Raw genomic sequence first — 21733 nt, forward strand, 5'->3', positions numbered from 1 at the left:
GAGTGGCAACTGAGCTACAACCCCAGCCCTCTACCCTCCCCCCCGCCCTTTTTTTCTTTTTGGTACTAGGGATTAACCACTGAACCACATCCCCAGCCCTTTTTATTTCTTGTTTTAAGACAAGGGCCTTGCTAAGTTGCTGAGTCTGGCCTTAACTTGCAATCCTCCTGTCTTAGCCTCCCTAGTTGCCAGGATTACAGCTGTGTGCCACCACACCTGGCTCAGTTTTTAAATGTAATATTTTACCTTGGTTTGAAAACAAAGTTATAAATTTGGAGTTGCAGAACCAGAGGGATAACCCATTTTCCTGCACCTGCGATTTGTAGGACAATGGATCACATTCCTTTTTTCTCTTCCTCAGTTCAGAAACTATCCTTCTCCATCAACTCATTACTTCAATACTGGCTTACATGACTTCCTGAATATTGTTCTCTTTCCTTTTCTGAATCAGATCTTTGAAATATGCCCATGGAAAACGTAAGACTCTGAATCTTAATTTATATAAGGACATAAAGTACTCACAGTAGCACAATTGAATGTGACCATACACGTAATAAAAAGGATATTAATTTTTCTGCGTTTAGATAACAAAATAACTTCTCCAAAGGAGGATAGCGCTTCAGTGAGGACACGCAGCCCAGGAGAATCAGTTTATGTTTGGCTCTGGTGATAGCAACATTGAGACGTCGCCAATCTTTCAAGAGTTCACCAAGCTGTAAAATAAATAATTTTAGATTCTTTGAGTTTTCTTACACTGTATGTTTGAGTTTGTTTTGACACAGAACTTAGCTTATCATGAAGTATTTCCCTACTTTTAAAATATGAATTATAAAAAAGATTTATCAACACAATTACAATTCTAGGCAGCTAGAAAAAAAACTTGCCAACCTCAAATATTTTATGTTGTGATATCCTAGGCACATTTTTAAATTATTAATTACAAGTAACAAAAAGGACTAAAGCTATCTCCATTCACTGTAGCAATGTTTATAATAGTAATTAAAATTGTGAAAATAGAGGAGTAAATACAACATGTCTATACACTGGCAACTACGAAACTGAAAATAAATAAATAAATAAATAAACAAACAAACAAATAAATTAAACCCTTCCTTTGTGTACTCACATGGAAAGATTTCTAACATATTTTAAGTCAAAAAAGCAAAGTCTGGAATATTATCTAGAAGACTGCAAAAATAACTAAAAAGATGTGAGTATCTCTAATATAAGAACCGAGTAGATGAGCAGTAGAGGAGGAAGGAGATTTTATACATATTTTAAAGACCATAAGAATGTATCAGGGGGCTGGGGATGTGGCTCAAGCGGTAGCACGCTCGCCTGGCATGCGTGCGGCCCGGGTTCGATCCTCAGCACCACATACAAACAAAGATGTTGTGTCCGCCGAAAACTAACTAAGTAACTAACTAACTAAATAAATAAATAAATATTAAAAAAAAAAAAAGAATGTATCAGGTAGTCAAGAAAAATAAAGGGGTAAAAATGCAAACAAAAACAAAATAAAATAAAATCTGTAATTATATTTAATGTCAAAGTATATAAGGAAGGCTCTGTGTTTAAAATGCCTAGCCATGTGTGGTGGCACACACCTGTAATCCCAGAAACTTGGGAGGCTGAGACAAGAGCATTGTAAGTTCTAGGCCAGCCTGAACACCCTAGTGAGATCCTGTCTCAAAATAAAAAACAAAAAGGCGAGGATAGCTTGATGGTCAAGTGCCACTGGTTCAATGCCCAATGCCCAAAACAAACAAACAACCACAACAACAAAAAAACCCACAAAGCCTCAAACACAATATCCGAGAGGTGAAAGCAACCCAAATGTCCATCCCATGGATAAATAAAACATGGTACGTATAGACATGGGAACACTTAAAGAAAAAAAATACTGACATATGCTACAACATGGATGAACACAAGTGAAATAAGATAATCACAAAAAGACAAATACTGTTTGATTTCATTTATACCCAGAAAAGTCAAATTCAGAGACAGAGAGCAGAATGGTGGTTATAGGACTGAAGTGGGGCATAATGGAGAGTTTTTCATGAGTACAGAATTTTAGATCTGCAAAATGTAAAAGTTCTGGAATCTCTTGAACAACAACATGAATATACTTAAGTCTACTGAATTGTGTACCTAAAAATGGTTAAAATGGAGCCAGAACAGTGGCATACACCTGTGGTCCCAGCTACTCAAGAGACAGAGGCAGGAAGGTCACAACTTTAAGGCCAGCTTGGGCAAAGTAGCAAGATCTTGTTTTAAAATATAAAATGAAAAGGGAACTTGGGCACTGTGGTTGTATACCCCCAGGGGATTACAGTCAGGAGGACTGCAAATTCAAGGGTAGCCTCAGCAATTGAGCAAGACCACAAACTGAGTGAGGCCCTAAGCAACTTATGGAAACCCTGTCTCAAAATTTAAAAAACAAATAGAAAGGGCTGGGGATGCAGCTCATCAGTAAAGCATGCCTGACTTTAATTAATCCCCAGCATTGCTCCTCTCCAAAAAAGATTAAAATGGTAAATTTCATTTTTCTTTTTTTATTTTTAACCACAATTTAAAAAAGAGTGCTAGAGGTGTAGCTCAGTGGTAGAAGACTTGCCTAGCACACACAAGGCCCTGGACCCCAAATGAAAAAAATGACAGAAAGAGAGAGAAGACAGAGACTATGACTGATTCTCGAACGAGTCAGTGGCAAATACAATCAACTTACGGTTCCATCCTTATTACTTCTAACAAAAGACACTAGGATGATTCTTTTGTCTCTTCCTTGGTATTTATCTACTGTATTCACTTCCACCATCTTAACAGAAGAATGTTCCAACAAATCATTGATGATCTTTAATTGCTGTCTATATGGTGCAATGATACCAATATCAGAGGGATTACATCCAGCCTAAACAGAAAAGGACACAGTTTTAAATGAAGAATCCCGACTTTCATTCCTTCGATTTTGAGAGATTTATGAAGGATAATGGATAATGGCTTATGGGCCACTAAAAAGGGCTACCCCACAAAAGAAGAGCACACAGAAAACCCATCCCCGTGTAAAAGTTCCCAATGCCCAATCACATTAACTACAGCAACAGAGTGACACGATTAGACAAAACCATCCTAGATGGAAAACCCAAATGTCCTTATTAAAAAAGACATCTTGAATTAATTTTCTCCAAATGAAGCAAAAACAATAGGGCTTCAGTCCTTCTATGTTAACAAGAGTTAAAACCAGATCTTAAATTTCCTATTACTCTGCTCCTTAATATTGATTAGCCTTAAAAATTCTAAATTACCTTAATAAACATTGAGGTCAGAAAAACTATGAGTTTGGCTTCTGTTACGTTGCTCACACCACCTTTGTCAACTTGTTCTGGTGCTGGAACCTAAGTTAAAAAAAATACGTAGTTCACTTATAATACAGTCTCTAAAGTTCAGAGTACTTAAGTGTGCAGGTAGCTTAGAAACTCCACTGCTATGGTTTGGAGACAGGAGAAATATTGTTGAAGTGAAGGTGAAAAAAAAAAAAATCAATAGAAATGAATATGAGCACTTTTAAAAAGGAACATGAGGGCAACTCAACTTAAACATGCTGTGCAGTTCAGACTAAAATCTCTAGGAAAGCTGACCTTACGCTGGGCTTCACGTAATTCACTCTATTACCTTACCTTTTATAGGAATCAAAGGCAGACTAACAAGTAATTTTCCCAGGGCCTCACAACAGATCCTGACACAAGATTCAAACTTAGACCTGGTTGTAGTACCAGTTTTTACATTTTCTTGTCTCCTTTTATACAAATAATGGGAAAAATAAGGGTGCTAGGCTCTGCCAAACCTGATATAACTCTCTAAGGAATACTTTACATCATCCACATTATTTACCTACATTATCCCTATGCAACCTCGATTATTTTTTTTCATCTCTTAAAAAATATTATTTTAGTTGCAGATGGACATAATACCTTTATTTTGTTTATTTATTTTTATGTGGTGCTGAATAAAGAACTCAGTACCTCACACATGCAAGCCAAGTGCTCTACCACTGAGCCCCAGCCCCAGCCCCCATCTCCTTTTTTTATTTTTAAATTTTTGGTACTGGGGATTGAATCAAGAGGTACTTAATCATGGAGGCACATCCCCAGCTCTTTTCATTTTTTATTTTGAATCAGGGTATCACTAAGTTGCTGAGAACCTCATTAAGTTGCTGAGGCTGGCTAGGAACAATCTGACTTAATAACAAGACAAGTATTATTTTGGGGGTGCTGGGGATTAAATCCAGGACCCCACACATGCTGAAATAGTATTGTATCACTGAGCCACACCCTGGCCCAAAAGACAATTATTTTAGAGGAGTATGCATATATATAACTGGTCACTATACTTTTATTTGAACTTCCAACTCAATGTTGAGAAGCATTATATAAAACAAGGTAGGCAGGCATATAGCTCAGTAGCAGAGCACTTGCCCAGCACCTGGTTCCAATCACCAACATTGCAAAATAAATAAGTGAATAAATAAAACAAGCCAGGTGTGGCGGAACACACCTGTAATCCTAGCAGCTCAGGAAGCTGATGCAGGAGGATCAAAAGTTCAAAGACAGGGCTGGGGATGTGGCTCAAGCAGTAGCGCGCTCGCCTGGCGTGCGTGCGGCCCGGGTTTGATCCTCAGCACCACATACAAACAAAGATGTTGTGTCTGCCAAAAACTAAAAAATAAATATTAAAAATTCTCTCTCTCTCTCTCTCTTTAAAAAAAAAAAAAAAAGTTCAAAGACAGCCTCAGCAACTTAGTAAGGCCCTAAGCAACTTGGCAAAACCCTATCTCAAAATAAAAAGGGCTAGGGATGTGTTTTATTGGTTAAGTGCCTCTGGGTTCAATCCTCTCCCACAAAATGATTAATTTTGACATCTATCAACCCCCAAAATAAATCTCCTCCCCCAAATATTGGGCTATAGAAAGAAAAGACTCTTGTGTTGAAGTGGGAGAAGTACACATCAGTTTTGCCTTTCTACTGATAAGGTCCAGTGAAACGTATACTAATAGAAACTGAGAAATTTAATTAACAGAACAAAAGCAGTAAAACCAAAAGAAAAAATATTTTTTACCTTTTCTGTATTAAGAAAACAAACAGGATTGTTTGGCTCAAATACTCCAATCAGCCAAGGATTATCAGAATAATCAGCATAGAATTCCAGTTCCAGCTTTACATCTTTAAAGTGAGGTAGGTTTATCACTGCATTGGCCACTTTGTCTGATCCACACTCCAGCTTTCCATCATAGGTCAGCTTATTACTTAGAGACATAATTTTACTAAGAGAATTGCAAAACACAAACTTAAGTTCTGGTACATGAAAATGTGTACATTAAAAAACATTTATTGCTGACACTGTTATAAATACCTGTTCATTCTGTACTGCACTGTTAACTGTACAACAGCATTTTGATTCTTCTCCAGCCTCTTGAATAAGCTTTCACTCATGCCAAGAGCACTGTCAAAAATAAATAAATAAATCAAATTCAGGCTTATCATTATAGTAATATTGTCCCTTAAAAAGAATCCAGTTTTTGGGCTGGGGATGTGGCTCAAGCGGTGGCGAGCTCGCCTGGCATGCGTGCGGCCAGGGTTCAATCCTCGGCACCACATACAAACAAAGATGTTGTGTAGGCTGAAACTGAAAAATAAATATTAAAAATTTTTTAAAAATGTTAAAAAAAAAATCCAGTTTTGGGGCTGGGATTGTGGCTCAGTGGTAGAGCGCTCACCTAGCATGTGCGAGGCCCTGGGTTCGATCCTCAGCATCACATAAAAATAAATGAAATAAAGGTAGTGTGTCCAACTACAACCAAAAAAACAAATATTAAAAAAAAAAAAAAAAGAATCCAGTTTAAAATTAAAATTTAAAGCTGGGCATGATGTTGCACATCTGTAACCCCAGTAGCTCAGGAGGCTGAGGCAGGAGGTCCACAAGTTCAAAGGCTAACCTCAGCAAATCAGTGAGGCCCTCAGCAACTTAGCGAGACCCTGTCACTAAATAAAAATAAAAAGGGTTGGGGATGTGGCTCAGTGGTTAAATGCCCCTGGGTTCATACCCTGCACCCAGACACCAACAAATAAATAAGTAAATAAATAAATGAATTTAAAGATAGGCATGCTAGTGTGAGCCTATAGTCCCCAGGTACTTGGGAAGCCAAGGCCGGAGGAAGTTGAGCCCAGAAGTTAAGAGGCCAGCCTGGACAACCCAGAGAAAGCCTAACTCTATTACATCAAAATACAACAAAACTTAAATACCTGCCTACCTTGCTTCTGGGTTTAGCACCAGGGGAGGAAGCTGCTGATGATCCCCCACCAACACGAATCTCTGAGCAAAAAAAAGTGGCCCCAGGCAAACTGGTTGGCTAATTTGAGATGCTTCATCCACGATACAAAAATCAAAGGTTCTACGGGAAAATATTGGATGGCTTATTCCCATGCATGTTGTTGCAACTATAAGCTAAAAACAAATGAAGAAAATAGATTAGTCATTTAGTATATGAAAGAAATACAGTTTGGTTTTTCCCATTTTTGAAATTAAAAGATCAAAACCAATTTTTGGCCCCTAGTAGCAAGAATTCTCCAATATTATTTAATTCTGAAGCATTTATAGTATGTAAAAGTGGTTTTTAATTTTTTTCTACAAATAAAAAAAAATCAAGTAAAAATTTTCAGACATTATGAATAATGCTCAGGCTTAGTGTTTCTAAATGCAAATCTGAAACATTTAAGAGGCAAGAAGTTAGTTAATTTCTTTAAAAATGTCCACTAGGTTTCCTTATTCTTCCCACAAAGTACTTCTAAAAACCTAGACCAGAAATGTAGCTCAGTGAAAGGGCACCTGCCTCACGGGCGCAAGGCCCTATGTTTGATCCTCAGCACTGAAAATAAAAACAAAAGAAACAAACAGAGGGGAAGAAAAACCCTCAACCATAGCCCCAGCCCCCCTAGTGCCAAGAAAGGCTGAGTAGGCAGCCTAGATTGCAGCCCTCCATGCTGTAACAAGGCACCCTAGTAACCACTGGGTGGTACTGGAGGCCAAGCAGGGGATCAGGCCATAATTCATCTCCGCAATGTCAACAGAGAGCACATGGGAAGTCAAAATCCCAAGACCACTTACCCCAAAGTGTTCTGGGAAGTTTGGCTTCCCATGGAGGTGGGAAGTGGGGGGTGGGGGGTGAGGGATGGGGACGGGTAGGCAGGGAGACTGCACTTCCACTCCCACTGAAGTAATGAGGTGGCACAACTTCCTCTCCTACCAGAGCACACAGAGCAAGCCAACTCATACAGATCTCTTCAGTAACACAATGCCAACATGCTCAAGTTTCAATCAAAATTCACTCTTTATAAACTAGAACGAGGAAAATCTCAAACTAAATGAAAAAAAATAGGTAGACTCAGCAAAGAAACAGACGATAAAAAGAACCAAATGGAAATTTTAGAACTGAAAATACAGTAAGTGAAGCCAGGCAGAGCGGTGCTCGCTTGTGATCTCAGCAGCTTAGGAAGCTGAGGCAAGAGGATCTCAAGTTCAAAGACAGACTCAAAAACCTACTAAGACCCACTCTTAAAATAGCACAGGATGAAGTGCCCTTGGGGTAAATCCAAGCAAGGAAGGAATTAATTAATTTACAGAATCATTGACCTGAGAGAATTCTCCACAAAATTTAAAAATATCCACTACAAAACATATTATAATGAAAATTCTGAAAACTGAAGGGGAAATCAAATTTTCCACACTGAAGGAAAATGAAGAGAATTGGTTTCCAGTTTACCTATCATCCTAAAAGAATTGATAAAGTTAGTTCTCTAAACAGAAAGGATATAATAAAAAAGAAAATCAGGAACATCTAGAGGGAACAAAACACACAGTAAGCAAAACTATAGATAAAAACAACAGGCTTTTCAAATTTATGTTCAATTATTGAAACAAAACTTATAATTGTCTGATCTAGTTCTCAAATTAAATTAAGATGATTACATTATAAGCAGAAGAGGGAAGTAAAGGGTCTCCAACTTCATCTGAACTGGCAAAATGACACTAGATTATGATGGTATATAATATAATATAATGCCTTGAAAAAAATCACTGAAAGTTATTCAAAGAGATACTCCCCAAAATACTATAGATCAAGACCGGCTTGGTGGTGCACTCCTGTAATCCCAGCGGCTTGGGAGGCTGAGGCAGGAGGATCACAAGTGCAAAGTCAGCCTCAGCAAAAGCAAGGCACTAAGCAACTCAGTGAGACCTTGTCTCTAAATAAAATACAAAATAGTGCTGGGGATGTGGCTCAGTGCCCCTGAGCTGTTTAATCCCCAGTACAAAAAAAAAAAAAAACTATAGATCAGGGCTAGGGATGTAGCTTAGTAGTAGAGCACTTGCCTTACATGTGCAAAGCCCTGGGTTCAACGCTAGTACTACAGGAAAAAACCCATAAAACAAAGATTAAAACATAAATAAATAAATAAGTCTGAAAGGCTATTGGTTTGTTTTTTTGGTGAGTTTAAAAGTGGCCTAGGAAGGACTGGGCTCAGTGGTAGAGCATTTGCCTAGCATACAAAAAGCCCTAGACTCAATCCCCAGGACTGGGGGGAAAACAAACTACAGCTACATCAAAATGAAAATGGGGCAGGGCACAGTGGTGCAAGCCTGTAATCAAGCCAGCCTCAGCAATTTAGTGAGGCCGTAGCAACTTAGCGAGACCCTGCCTCCAAATAAAAATTTTAAAAAGGTCTAGGGATGGGCTGGGGATGTGGCTCAAGTGGTAGCGCGCTCGCCTAGCGTGCATAAGGCACTGGGTTCGATTCTCAGCACCACATATAAATAAATAAATAAAGGTCTATCAACAACTAAAAAATATTTTTTTAAAAATGTATCTTAAGGGGCTGGGATTGTGGCTCAACGGTAGAGCGCTTGCCTAGCATGGGCGGGACCCGGGTTCGATCCTTAGCACCACATTAAAAAAAGGCATTGTGCTGTGTCCATCTACACCTAAAAAATAAATATATATTTTTTAAAAAGTATCCTAAAAAAAAAAAAGAGTGAGAGATAACTGGCAGAATGGAGGATTGAGAGTTTAAAGCCAGTCCCAGCAATTTATCAAGTCCCTTAACTTAGCAAGATCCTGTCTCAAAATGAAAAAATAAAAAGGCTGGGGGTGTGGCTCAGTGCCTCTGGATTTAATTCCTGGTACCAAAAAAAAAAGAGAGAGAAAGCGAGATTGGCAAAACATGACTTACCTATCTACAAAAGACTCACTTCAAAACAATAATACAGGCATGTTAAGAGCAAATGGATGTATAACTAATTAGAATAAATTTTAAAATTAAAAAAAAAAGAGCCAATGGATGGGAATGGGGTTCAGTAGTAAAATATTTACCTAGCATAAGCAATGCCTTGTATCCAATCTCCATCACCACACACACAAAAAAAGGAATCAAATAAATGGAGTATTAAACTTGATTTTCATATGTAGAACAGTCCTTGCATTATGAGAATATATCTTTCTTGGTTATGGTATATTATGCTCTAAGTATGCTGCTGAATTCAGTGTGCTAGTATTTTGTTGGGCATTTTTTCATCACATAAATATGCCCACAGGTGCAAAAAAATTCAATGGAGGAATGGTGGTCATTTAACAAGTGGTACTGGAATAACTGGAAAATCATAGGCCAAAAAAAATTAACTTCAACCTAAATCTCACACCGTACAGCACAAATTAAACTCAAAATGGCCACAGACTTTGGGCTGGGGTTGTGGCTCAGTGGTAGAGCGCTTGTTTAGCATGAGGGAGGCACTGGGTTCCATCCTCAGCACCACATAAAAAATAAAATAAAGATATTTTGTGCACCTATAACTACAAAATAAAATATTTAAAAAAATGGCCACAGACTTAAATGTTAAAGATAAAACTTAGGAAAAAATTAGGATATTGCCCTCACCTCTAGACTAGACTAAGAGTTCTTAGATTCAGTACCAAAAACACAATCCATAGAAGGAATACATTTATTTTATTTTTTTTTTTTAACTTTTTTAATATTTATTTTTCAGTATTTGGCGGACACAGCATCTTTGTCTGTATGTGGTGCTGAGGATCGAACCCGGGCCGCATGCATGCCAGGCTAGCGCGCTACCACTTGAGCCACATCCCCAGCCCCAGGAATACATTTATATACTGGGCTTTATAAAAATTATTTAGTTCTGCAAAAGACCCTGTAAAGAGGAAGAAAAGACAAGCTACCATCATTTGCAAACCACATATCCAATAAAGGACTCGTATCTAGAATATATTTAAAGAACTCTCAAAACTCAACAGTAGAAAACTAAATTATCCAAAATGGATAAAAGATATGAAGAGATATTTCACTGAAGAGGGTAAATATGAATGACAAGCACATGAAAATATCATTAGTGACTGGGGAAATGCTAATTAATAGCCATTTGATCCAGCAATTCCACTACAAGGTAGATATCCAAAGGAAATCAAATCATATATTGAAGATAACTCTGCTCTCCCATGTTTACTATAGCACTATTCACAATAGCCCAGAAATATAAACAACCTAAGTACCCACTGACTGATGAACGTATAAAGAAGATGTAGTACATACACACAAAGTAACACAGTGTTCAACAACATGCATGGACCTGGAGGTCATTATGTTAAGTACCAGGCACAGAAAGATCTTTAGCATATGACCTTACTCATTATTTGTGATCTAAAATAGCTGATCTCAGAAGTTTTAAGTAGAATGTTGGTTACTAGACATTGGGGAGAGTAGAGGGGAAGGAGAGATGGGGAGAGGCTGATCCATAGGTATAAGGTAAAGTTAGATGCCAGCAAGAAGTTCTGGCGTGTCAGTGCACAGTAGGGTAACTATGGATTTGGAATGTTTTGACCATAAAGATGTGATAAATGAAGAGAAAAATGTTGTCCTTATTTGAACATTAGAGAATGCATACACATATCAAAACATCTTCTATAAATAAGCATGACTTTCTTGTATCAGTTCCCTCTCTCCCTCCATCCCCCCTGCCCCCAGTACCAGGGCATTTAACCACTGAGCCACACCTCAGCCCTTTTTAATTTGAGACAGGGTCTCATTAAGTTACTTAGCGCTGAGTTGCTGAGGTTACATTGAACTTGCAATCCTCCTGCCTCAGCCTCCTGAACCATTGGGATTGCACCGCTGTGCCCAGGCTCATATATCAATTTTAAATAAATAAAATCATAATGAGATATCACTATATACCTATCAGGATGACTAAAACAAAAAACTGTACCACCACCAAAGGCTGACAAGGATCACACATGCGTTGCTGGTGGAAATGTAAAATGTTACCGATGCTATAAAAAGTAATTTGGTAGATTTTTCTTTTTAATATAAACATGCAGGGGTGGGGATGTAGCAAAGGGGCCAAGTGCTGGCCTAGCACACACCAAGCCTTGGATTCAATTCCCAGTTCAACAAGAACTACCCTCCAAAAAGCAGGCAGCTATCAAATGACACAGAAATTGCACTCCCAGGAATTTATAGCAGAGAAACATTTTGGAACAATACTCAACAATAAAAAGAAACAATCTGCAGAGCAATCTAGGTGGATATCCAGATAATAGGCAGAATAAAAAATGCCAACTCCAAAAAGTATGACTTCCTTATTGTAACATTCTTTTCTTTTTTAAAATAAATTAATTTATTTATTTTACAGTGCAATGCATTTTGACATATTGAACACAAACGGAGCATAACTTCTCATTCCTCTGGCTGTACGTGGTGCAGAGTCACTCTAGTAGTGTAATCATACGTGTACATAGGGTAAAAATGTCTGCCTCATTCTATGGTCCTTCCCATCCCCAAAGCCCCACCCCTCCCCTCACTCCCCTCTACACAAACTAAAGTTCTTCATTATTCCCTATTTCCACACCCCACCTTGGATCAGCATCCACTTATCAGAGAAAACTTATTAGTTGTTGATGAACCTTTATTTTATTTATTTATTTATATGCAGTACTGAAAATCGAAGCCAGTGCTTCACACATGCTAGGCAAGCACTCTACATGGAGCCATGAGCCCAGCCCATAGTATAATATTCTTAAATGACAAAAATATAGAAATGAAGAATACATTAGTGGTTGTTAGGGTTAGGGAGAATTGGGCAGGAGAGAAAAGAACATGAGGAATCCTTATGGTGATAGAGCATAGACTGTATCCATGGCAAGATGGCAACAATGTAATTATAGGGGCTAGGGTTGTAGCTCAATGGAAGAACGCTTACCTACCATGTGTGATGCACTAGTTCAATTCTCAGCACCACATACAAATAAATAAAATAAAGTTATATCAACAACTTAAAAAAAAAAAAAAAGCACCTAGTTATATACTACAGAACTGCAAGATGTTACCAATGGATAGTTGGAACACTGCCGCTGTCCGGCTGGGCAAAATAACCGGGAGGTGACAAGCAACTTGAAGGTTGAAACGGGAATTGCTTTATTGCGGGGAAACTCAGCGGGAAGTGAGCAGGAACTCAAGGTAGCGGGTACTCAAGGTAGTGGGCACCCAAGGTAGCGGGAGCCGCTTTATTGCAAAACAGCAGAGGTATATATACCTAACTGATTACACACAGCTCGACTCAATTAGCATCATCCAGTTACAGCAATCAGCCAATAAGGAATCCCTACCATCTTAATGGCTCGGTGGCATTGCCTCACAAACCACTCTTCCTGGCAAACTGCCAGGCGCCATCTTGACTTGATTTGTGGTCCGCAACAGAACACAGTATCCATTATTTCTTGCAACTATATGTGAATCAATAATTACCTCAAAATGCAAAGTTTGTTTTCTTGTAGTGCTGTGATTAAACCCAGGGCCTCACCAATGCCAATGGTGACAAGACCTCAACCACCCAGCTACAACCCCAGCTCTCAAAATACAAACTTTAACTTAAAAAGTCAACCAGGAGGTCTGGGGATATAGCTCAGTGGTAGAGCACTTCTCTACCATTAGCAATGGTTGAGGCCTTGGGTTAAATTTCCAGCAAAATACACACACACACACACACACACACACAAAGTCAATCAGACTTTTTCATCTTAAATCACTTCAAAATCCATCAATAATTTCAATAATTGCTATAGATTTAGGCAAAACTGTATTAATACTGGACAAAGGAGTTGAATGAAGAGCCTATTAAATCCAATCTAAAGACAAAATTAAACTAGGAATTGATTTTTTTCTTTTCTTTTTTTTTTTTTTTTTTTGGTATTAGGAAACACTCTACCTCCAAGCCATATTCCTAGCTGTTTTATTTTGAGAAGAAGTTTCTAAGGCTGGCCTCCACATCTGGCTAATTTTAGTTGATTTTTAAAGACAAAAATATCAATGAAAACTTCCCACTAAAAATAGAGATTAAATAATAAAATAAAAATTAGGAAAAAAAAAGAAAGAAAAATTAAAAATTAGGTTCTATACCAAAGTCTCTATAAATACTTATAAGACTTAGGTATCAAGACTTCTAATTCAAACTCACTAAAACATCCTGATTATTATTCATTTTCTAGAAGGAGGCATTCATGAGGAATAATCAAAAATCTCATTCCAGTTTTGTAGGAAACAATGAGCTACACATTAATATACTCTCCCTGAGATAAATATATAAATTAATCACATGTAAATCTGGTCAATGTGACTTAATTTCCCAGAGTATCATTTCTCCTTCATTCTAGCCACAGTAATTACTATCAGCATTATACAGTAATTGTACTTACTTGACAGTTGTAAAGTTCTTTTAGAAGAGCTAAGGATTTAATGGACTTAGATCGGCAAATTTCTTCTTCTGTAAATTTCCGGATATCTGGATGAACCTTTTGAGTCTGACCCAAACGCAAAAATCCTATTTGAAACTTGGCTAACTTCAAAAGTATATTGTCAACAGCAGAATGTGTATAGCTGGTTAACAAAACACTAAAACCACAGGCATAGAGGATTCTTACCTAATAAAGGATAAGAAAGAAAATAAGCATTACTTTTACATTTCAGGTAATTTTTTAAAAATATTTATTTTTTTAGTTGTAGGTGGACACAATATCTTTATTTTATTTATTTTTATGTGGTGTTGAGGATCGAACCCAAGGCCTCACATGTGCTAGGCAAGTACACTACCACTGAGCCACAAGCCCGGACCCCATTTCAAGTAATTTTTAACATGCTTATATTTTTTACATGGAACTACAAAGCTCAATAGGAAGTATATGTAAGAACTAAGCCAAGTAACTTAAAAAAATTATAAGGCCAAAATGTTTTCAAAAATTATATGGCATTATTACTGTATGTTATTAATAATATAACTGATAATAAAATTGAATACATGTAAACTTTTAATTGTATGTGGCACAAGTGTTTCAACCAATAAATATTTGCTGCCATCATTGATTACTTACTCTACAACTGCTTAGAAAATTAATGAAATGAAAAAAATTCAAGAAAATTGATTTCAATCATTTCTGCATGACTTACCATTTGTAAATGAAAAGGAAAACATAGTGACACATATCACACACCAACAGAAAAAGAACTTAAAAAATTTGAAATGCAAGAAATCCAAAACAGGATTCTACTTATAATTCAGCTCTATTATTTCTCATGTCATTCTAAAAAGTTGATTTGAAATAAATATTCTGAATTAAAATTCAGCCATTTTAATATCAAATAGAATATCTTCTCAATTGAGAAGCTGATATAAATATTGAGGTTCTAAGAAAAATAATAATAACCTTACGAGAGTACATATTGTAGTTGTTTTTCCTGTCCCAGGCATACCCACAATGAGGGTATAGTCTTTTGAAAGAAGAACCTTTTTCATTGCTTGTCTCTGAGGCTTATTCAATCCTACATTTAAAATAAAAAAGTAACAAGAAAAAGAGTATTAAATTTCAGGGAATAAATTCACTAATTTAGAAGAAAAGCAATCTCTCTCTCTTTTTTTTTTTTAATATTTATTTTTTAGTTCTCGGCGGACACAACATCTTTGTTGGTATGTGGTGCTGAGGATCGAACCCGGGCCACACGCATGCCAGGCGAGCGCGCTACCGCTTGAGCCACATTCCCAGCCCGAAGAAAAGCAATCTCAATCTGAATTTTCTTAAATATGTCTTTTCAAAGTTAAAAAAATATATAAATTATGGCAACTTTTCTTTTTTTTTCCCGTTTGGTACCAGGGATTGAACCCAGAGAGGCTTAACCACTGAGCCACATATATAGCCCTTTCTGAGACAGGGTCTCACTAAGTTCCTTAGAGCTTTGCAAAATTGCTGAGGTTGACCTTGAACTTGTGGTCCTCCTACCTCAGCCTCCCCAGTCATTAGGATCACAGGTGTGCTCCACTACACCCAGCTTTATTATGGCGTTTTTTAAGGATGTATAAAAACTACTTCCAAAAAGCCCCTATGTAAATATTAGAATTCCTAGTCTAATTAATTAAGAAATGAGACTATTTCTTGGTTCTTGGTGTAAGTAGAATCAAGAAAAATTAACCAAAGTGCTGATTATAGCATACCCTTTAGAATGTTGGCAACTGTATCCTTTGCATCACGTGGAAGAACAGAGCTGAGGTAGGGTATAAACTGAGGTTCATGAAAGTCAATGATTAAATCTCGAAGTTTTTTGCTGAAAAGGAGATACATACTTTTAGTAATATTCTTTAGAAAGGTGGGGAGAAATTCAGATTCATTCATCGTTACAAACCTGGCATTAGTGTTCTCCATCAATTTAGAGAGATTTCCTAAAGGGGTATCTATATCACAATTTTTTTCTTCCTGGTCTATTCTGAACAGAGTTGACTCTGCAAGCACTGACAAGTTCCTAAAACAGCAGAACAAACATACATGAAAATTCTTCATTTTCCCATGGTCTATATAAGAGATATACTGCTATCTGCTAAAAGAGTTGATAAGCTAAGGTCAAAGCAATTAAGAACCAGGAACATGTAACATTTGTTGAAAATCCATTTGACCCTGCAATGTAACAGGAATTCACCATCCCCAGAAGGTTCTGAGCACCTGGCTCCTCCCTCCTCTAGCCTGAAGAATAGGTCTCCTCCTCCCACTCCTCTATCTGCTCCTTAAACCCTGCTATGGCCTACAGCCCCTTCCTTCCCTAGCCCACTGTGCTGCTCGCTCTTAGGATTTCCTTATGGTCCCAGGTCAACATCTTCTAGCCTATCCAAATTTCAGGTTTGAATATTTGCAGGCACCAAGATCTCTTTACCTGGCTAAAACCCAGGCTACAAAAGTTCAATATCTTTAAAATGGAACTCCTCATTCCTGTTGAACCTGAGCCTCTCCTCTTGGTGGGATCTCAGTTAACAGCACTTGAATCCTTTCCTCTCCCTCATCCTCTTTTCAGCCCCCATACCTAATCAGCACCTGACTCCCTGACAAACTTACTTTCAAGTTCATCAAAGTCACTATATCTGGTCAATGCTACTTCAATCACAGATAACCTGGGTCATTACAATACCTTCCTGGTTTCTCTTTCATTTAATTAATTCAAATCTCCAACAAGTAAATGCAAGACCAATTACCATGTACTCTTTAAAACCCTTCAGTAGAAGCTGGGCATGGTGGTGCATATCTGTAATCCCAGCAACTCTGGAGGAGGACAGGAAGATCAAGTTAAAAACCAGCCTCAGCAATTTAGTGAGACCCTAAGGAACTTAACAGATCATGTCTCAAAAAAAATCAAAAAGAAGGATGGGAATATAGCTCAGTTGGTAGAGTGCTTGCCTTGCATGCACAAGGTCCTGGGTTCAATCCCCAGCACCAACTCAATAAGATCCCATCTCTAATAAAATACAAAATAGGGCTGGGGATGTGGCTCAGTCATTAAGCGCCCCAGAGTTCAATCCCTGGTATCCAAAAACAAATGAAATACTGCTACATGCCACAAAATGAAGACGAATCTGAAAATCAATATGCTAACTGACAAAAAAACAGTCACATAAAGACCACATTAGCTGGGCGCAGTGGTGCATACCTGTAATCCAAGTGGCTCAGGAGGCTGAGGCAGGAGGAACGCAAGTTCAAAGCCAGCCTCAGCAATGGTGAGACACTAAGAACTCAGTGAGAGGGCTGGGGATGTGGCTCAAGCGGTAGCACACTCGCTCGCCTGGCATGCGTGCGGCCCAGGTTCGATCCTCAGCACCACATACAAAGATGTTGTGTCCACCGAAAACTAAAAATTAAATATTAAAATTCTCTCTCTCTCTTTAAAAAATAAAATGATTAAAATGGTAAACTGTATAAAGTATAAATAAAATACATATATTAAAAAAAAAAAAAGGACTCAGTGAGACCCTGTCTCTTAATAAAATACAAAAGAATACTGGGGATATGGCTCAGTGGTTGAGTGCCCCCGAGTTCAAAACCCAGTACCAAAAAAAAAAAAAAAAAAAGACCATATCAACCTTAAATGTTTGTGAGACAATGAAAGCAGTTTTAAGAGGGAAATTCATCGCCTGGAGGTCATTCCTCAAAAAAAGGAAAAACCAACAAATAAATGAGCTCACACTTCATCTCAAAGCCCTAGAAAAGGAAGAGCAAAACAATAGCAAATGCAGCAGAAGGCAAGAAATAATTAAAATCAGAGCGGAAATCAATGAAATTGAAACAAAAGAAACTATTGAAAAAATTAACAAAACTAAAAGTTGGTTCTTTGAAAAAATAAACAAGATTGACAACCTTTAGCCATGCTAACGAAGAGGAGAGAGAACTCAAATTACTAACATAAGGGATGAAAAAGGCAATATCACAACAGACGCCACAGAAATACAGAAGACAATTAGAAATTATTTTGAAAACCTATATTCCAATAAAATAGAAGATAATGAAGACATCGATAAATTTCTTAAGACATATGATTTGCCCAGACTGAGTCAGGAGGACACACACGATTTGAACAGACCAATATCAATGGATGAAATTGAAGAGGTAATCAAAAGACTACCAACCAAGAAAAGCCCAGGACCGGATGGGTATACAGCGGAGTTTTACAAGACCTTTAAAGAAGAATTTATACCAATACTTTTCAAGTTATTCCAGGAAATAGAAAAAGAGGGAGTTCTTCCAAATCATTCTATGAGGCCAACATCATATTGATTCCGAAACCAGACAAAGACACATCAAAGAAAGAAAACTACAGACCAATATCTCTGATGAACCTAGATGCAAAAATCCTCAATAAAATTCTGGTGAATCGGATACAAAGGCACATCAAAAAAATTGTGCACCATGATCAAGTAGGATTCATTCCTGGGATGCAGGGATGGTTCAATATACGGAAATCAATAAATGTTATTCACCACATCAATAGACTTAAAGATAAGAACCATATGATCATCTCAATAGACGCAGAAAAAGCATTCGGCAAAGTACAGCATCCCTTTATGTTCAAAACATTAGAAAAACTAGGGATAACAGGAACTTACCTTGATATTATAAAAGCTATCTACACTAAGCCCCAGGCTAGCATCATTCTGAACGGAGAAAAATTGAAGGCATTCCCCCTAAAATCAGGAATAAGACAGGGATGCCCTCTATCACCACTTCTATTCAATATAGTTCTCGAAACACTGGCCAGAGCAATTAGACAAATGAAAGAAATTAAAGGCATAAAAATTGGAAAGGAAGAACTTAAATTATCACTATTTGCAGATGACATGATTCTATACCTAGAAGACCCAAAAGGGTCTACAAAAAAACTACTAGAACTAATAAATGAATTCAGCAAAGTGGCAGGATATAAAATCAACACGCACAAATCAAAGGCATTTCTGTACATCAGCAACAAAACCTCTGAAATGGAAATAAGGAAAACCACTCCATTCACAATATTCTCAAAAAAAATAAAATACTTGGGAATCAACCTAACAAAAGAGGTGAAAGATTTATACAATGAAAACTACAGAACCCTAAAAAGAGAAGTAGAAGAAGATCTTAGAAAATGGAAAGATATACCCTGTTCATGGATAGGCAGAACTAACATCATCAAAATGGCGATATTACCAAAAGTCCTCTATAGGTTTAATGCAATGGCAATCAAAATTCCAATGGCATTGCTTGTAGAAATAGATAAAGCAATCATGAAATTCATATGGAAAAATAAAAGACCCAGAATAGCAAAAGCAATTCTAAGCAGGAAGTGTGAATCAGGTGGTATAGCGATACCAGATTTCAAACTATACTACAGAGCAATAGTAACAAAAACAGCATGGTACTGGTACCAAAACAGGCGGGTGGACCAATGGTACAGAATAGAGGACACAGAGACTAATCCACAAAGTTACAACTATCTTATATTCGATAAAGGGGCTAAAAGCATGCAATGGAGGAAGGATAGCATCTTCAACAAATGGTGCTGGGAAAACTGGAAATCCAAATGCAACAAAATGAAACTGAATCCCCTCCTCTCGCCATGCACAAAAGTTAACTCAAAATGGATCAAGGAGCTTGATATCAAATCAGAGACTCTGTGTCTGATAGAAGAAAAAGTTGGCTATGATTTACATATTGTGGGGTCAGGCTCCAAATTCCTTAATAGGACACCCATAGCACAAGAGTTAATAGCAAGAATCAACAAATGGGACTTACTTAAACTAAAAAGTTTTTTCACAGCAAGAGAAACAATAAGAGAAGTAAATCGGGAGCCTACATCCTGGGAACAAATATTTACTCCTCACACTTCAGATAGAGCCCTAATATCCAGGGTTTACAAAGAACTCAAAAAATTAGACAATAAGACAACAAATAACCCAATCAACAAATGGGCCAAGGACCTGAACAGACACTTCTCAGAGGAGGACATACAATCAATCAACAAATACATGAAAAAATGCTCACCATCTCTAGCAGTCAGAGAAATGCAAATCAAAACCACCCTAAGATACCATCTCACTCCAGTAAGATTGGCAGCCATTATGATGTCAAACAACAACAAGTGCTGGAGAGGATGCGGGGAAAAGGGTACACTTGTACACTGCTGGTGGGACTGCAAAATGGTTCGGCCAATTTGGAAAGCAGTATGGAGATTCCTGGGAAAGCTAGGAATGGAACCACCATTTGACCCAGTTATTGCCCTTCTTGGTCTATTCCCTGAAGACCTTAAAAGAGCATACTACAGGGATACTGCCACATCGATGTTCATAGCAGCACAATTCACAATAGCTAGACTGTGGAACCAACCCAGATGCCCTTCAATGGATGAATGGATTAAAAAATGTGGCATTTATACACTATGGAGTATTACGCAGCACTAAAAAATGACAAAATCATGGAATTTGCAGGGAAATGGATGGCACTAGAGCAGATTATGCTTAGTGAAGCTAGCCAATCCCTAAAAAACAAATACCAAATGTCTTCTTTGATATAATGAGAGCAACTAAGAATAGAGCAGGGAGGAAGAGCAGGAAGAAACGATTGACATTAAACAGAGGCACGAGATGGGAGGGAAAGAGAGAGAAAAGGGGAATTGCATGGAAATGGAAAGAGACCCTCATTGTTATAAAAAACTATATAAAAGAGGTTGTGAGGGGAATTGGAAGAAAAATAAGGAGAGAAATGAATTACAGTAGATGGGATAGAAAGAGAAGATGGGGAGAGGGGGATAGTAGAGGATAGGAAAGGTAGCAGAATACAACAGTCACTAGTATGGCATTATGTAAAAATGTGAATGTGTAACGGATGAGATTCTGCAATCTGTATTTGGGGTAAAAATGGGAGTTCATAACTCACTTGAAACTAATGTTTGAAATATGATATGTCAAGAGCTTTGTAAGGTTTTGAACAACCAATAAAAAAAAAAAAAAATGTTTGTGAGAGGCCAATTTATAGTAAACTAGCATTGCCTGGGCAGAGGGAATTGAAGGGAAGTAAAGGTAAGGGTGACTGCTGAGATTTCTTTTGGGGGTTATGAAAATATTCTGAAATTGCTTGTGGTAATGGTTGTACAACTCTTTTTGTTTTTTTTCCTGGCATTACTGAGTATTGAACTCAAGGTCCTAAACATTCTAGGCAAGCATTCTACCACAAAGTAACATCCTCAGTCTTTCAAAATTTTGAGATGGAGTCTTGCCAAGTTGCTGCGGCTGACCTAGAACTTAAGACCCTCCTGCCTTATCCTTCCAAGTAGCTAGGATTAGAGGCCTTAACCACTGCACCCAGCTATGACTCTTTGAATATATGAAAAACCATGAAAGTTGTACACTTTAAATGCATGAATTGTATGATACATGAAATACCTATCAATAACGCTATTATCAAAAATGTACTATTTCATTACCTGTCTAATAAACAAGTTACTGTCGTCATGTTAATCTCCTTCACATATCCCCTAGACAAAGCAAACAGTGTTCTCTCTTCTCCACTTAAAATAATTCTGTCTCCTGCCATTAGGTTTGTGACAGGCATAGAACCATTTTTACGCTGGAAATGATGTAAATACTGTCCATCGCAAACTCTCTTTACATGTTCTGTTCTAATCAGGTTTCCAATGCAGTTGCCACTCTCCTCCCTATGAAAGAAAAAGAAAGAAAATGCTTCCATTTATATCAGGTAAGTATTATGTTTGTATTTTTCTACAATTTACTTCATTTGGCCTCTGAAAACTAATGCTGAGTCTGTCCTTTTTACATTTTT

The 21733-nt window shown here is 37.6% G+C and overlaps 1 protein-coding gene across 1 annotated transcript in view; it reads right to left on the reverse strand.

Moving 5' to 3' along the window:
• Dna2 (DNA replication helicase/nuclease 2) overlaps positions 1 to 21733 on the reverse strand; it is a 43297-nt gene that overhangs the window by 508 nt on the left and 21056 nt on the right. Inside the window, exons 10-20 of the mRNA XM_026394671.1 lie at positions 21378 to 21608; positions 15789 to 15905; positions 15601 to 15710; positions 14824 to 14933; positions 13814 to 14038; positions 6311 to 6504; positions 5413 to 5502; positions 5119 to 5323; positions 3309 to 3398; positions 2732 to 2914; positions 567 to 713 (exon numbers count right to left, since the gene is read on the reverse strand). Coding sequence (XP_026250456.1) covers positions 567 to 713; positions 2732 to 2914; positions 3309 to 3398; positions 5119 to 5323; positions 5413 to 5502; positions 6311 to 6504; positions 13814 to 14038; positions 14824 to 14933; positions 15601 to 15710; positions 15789 to 15905; positions 21378 to 21608 — 1702 coding nt within the window. The remainder of the gene's footprint in view (positions 1 to 566; positions 714 to 2731; positions 2915 to 3308; positions 3399 to 5118; positions 5324 to 5412; positions 5503 to 6310; positions 6505 to 13813; positions 14039 to 14823; positions 14934 to 15600; positions 15711 to 15788; positions 15906 to 21377; positions 21609 to 21733) is intronic.

The sequence above is a fragment of the Urocitellus parryii genome, chromosome 5 (assembly GCF_045843805.1).
Source record: "Urocitellus parryii isolate mUroPar1 chromosome 5, mUroPar1.hap1, whole genome shotgun sequence".
In the NCBI taxonomy this organism is placed as follows: Eukaryota; Metazoa; Chordata; class Mammalia; order Rodentia; family Sciuridae; genus Urocitellus; species Urocitellus parryii.